The 1833-nt window shown below is 46.4% G+C and overlaps 2 protein-coding genes across 2 annotated transcripts in view; both read left to right on the top strand.

Annotated features, from left to right (window-relative positions):
• Window positions 1-1017, top strand: part of tmem259 (transmembrane protein 259) — a 10721-nt gene extending 9704 nt beyond the window's left edge. The window contains exons 9-10 of the mRNA XM_046030508.1: window positions 540-623; window positions 881-1017. Of these exons, the coding sequence (XP_045886464.1) occupies window positions 540-623; window positions 881-1017 (221 nt within the window). The remainder of the gene's footprint in view (window positions 1-539; window positions 624-880) is intronic.
• Window positions 1018-1035: 18 nt separating this feature from the next.
• The window catches only part of LOC123957323 (paralemmin-1-like), a 26694-nt gene continuing 25896 nt past the window's right edge, over window positions 1036-1833 (top strand). The window contains exons 1-2 of the mRNA XM_046030016.1: window positions 1036-1040; window positions 1472-1606. Coding sequence (XP_045885972.1) covers window positions 1036-1040; window positions 1472-1606 — 140 coding nt within the window. The remainder of the gene's footprint in view (window positions 1041-1471; window positions 1607-1833) is intronic.

Genomic DNA, 1833 nt, shown 5'->3' with positions numbered 1-1833 from the left:
CTCTCTGGTCTTCATGTTGGTTTATCCTCTTTAACAGGAAATGCAGTCTTTATAGGTTTGAACCAAGGATGAAAACTTAGACTAGTCATGCAGAACTAGTTAATGTTTGGACAATCAAACTAAAAGGCAACAGCTGGGCATCAACAAACATCTGTCACATGTTCCAATAGTTTTGCTCACTTGTAAAATGGGTGGGTTCAAACAAACGGTGGTTTGTCCTGAGCTGTTTAACACATCTAGACGTGAATACCAGGAACTGAGAGCTGAGATTCTGAACTCTGGTCTCAAACTCATCTTTTGGTCTTAATGTCTTCAGTGAACAACAAAAACAAAGGAATCTGCCTCACCGTTCCAAGACTGTTGGGGGGGACTGTACATGAAGAACAGGGTCTGGCAGATCCATCAGGATTTGTTCCTCCACTCTGGGTTCTAGTTTCTTCCTCCTGAAGACTGTTGGTTTTTTTAGTTTTAGACACTCAACCTCTCAGACCTGGAGGATCAGCTGTGTGTTGATCTGGTCTCATTCTGTCCCCCCTCAGTTGATCTTCTCCAGATGCTGGAGATGAACATGACCATCGCCTTCCCAGCAGCCCCTCTGCTCACCGTCATCCTGGCCCTCGTCGGTAAGTTCACATCCTGGATACGGGTCTAAACCTAGACTCTGATCCATGTCAGACTCATTTAGCCTCAGGGTCCAGAGAGGCGGTAAGTGATGCTTCTGACCCGAGGAGTCCACAGTCTGGCAAACTCCTGAGGAAACACTGAAACTTTCCGTCTCGCCGTTAAAATCTGGAACAGCCGGTTGGCTGAGCGGGTTTTCATCAAAGCGGCTAAAAGAGTCCAGACCTGACCTGCTGATGTCACTTCCTGTTGTCATCAGGTATGGAGGCCATTATGTCGGAGTTCTTCAACGACACGACGACGGCCTTCTACATCATCCTCATCGTCTGGTTGGCCGATCAGTACGATGCCATCTGCTGCCACACCAACACCAGCAAACGCCACTGGCTGAGGTGAGTCGCATGACCAACAACCATGGGGTGGCGATGGAGCAGTGGATAAGACACATGCCTTTGATGTGAGAGACCCGGGTTCAATCCCCCACTGTGACCCGTCCACCAGTGTGTCCCTGAGCAAGACATTTAACCCCTCGTTGCTCCAGAGGCTGCGACCTCTGACATGTAGAGCAGCCGTAAGTCGCTTTGGATAAAAGCTAAACTGTTACGCCCACAGAAACACTGCTGGACCAATCCTCAGCAGCCTTTTAAAATATTCTACTGAGTCCTGAATCAAAGATCCTTCATTTCTGCAGGAACCTTTTAATGTCCTCACTGAGCTAAAGAAAAATCTCTCTGCATTTTAATTTCATAACAAGTTATTAACTAATTATAAATCTATGAATCAGTCACGTAGTTACTGTGTTGGTTTGAGGGTTTGTGTGTTTGAACGTGGATCTGTTTCTGTGTTTCAGGTTCTTCTATCTGTACCACTTCGCCTTCTACGCTTATCACTACCGCTTCAACGGCCAGTACAGCAGCCTGGCGCTGGTCACCTCCTGGCTCTTCATCCAGGTCAGAACCGCAGTCCTCGTACTGACCCCGAGCTCGTGACTCTGACCCAACAGAACTTTATCACAGAGGAAACTTGGTTTCACACACAAAGCGAGATCTCGAATAAACGCAACCCGCCAACTAGGGATGGGCGATATGGCCTAAAAAATTTATCATGATAATTATTATTTATTTTCTCATGGTGGAAAAATAGTGCAAAGCAAACAGCAAAAGTAACAATCACCAACCATGTCTTCAGTTGTGTTTCAAAATTACAACAGAG

Source organism: Micropterus dolomieu, linkage group LG19, assembly GCF_021292245.1.
Source record: "Micropterus dolomieu isolate WLL.071019.BEF.003 ecotype Adirondacks linkage group LG19, ASM2129224v1, whole genome shotgun sequence".
Taxonomy (NCBI): domain Eukaryota; kingdom Metazoa; phylum Chordata; class Actinopteri; order Centrarchiformes; family Centrarchidae; genus Micropterus; species Micropterus dolomieu.
Note: the sequence above shows the minus strand (reverse complement) of the source record. Positions and strands in the feature narration are given on the sequence as shown.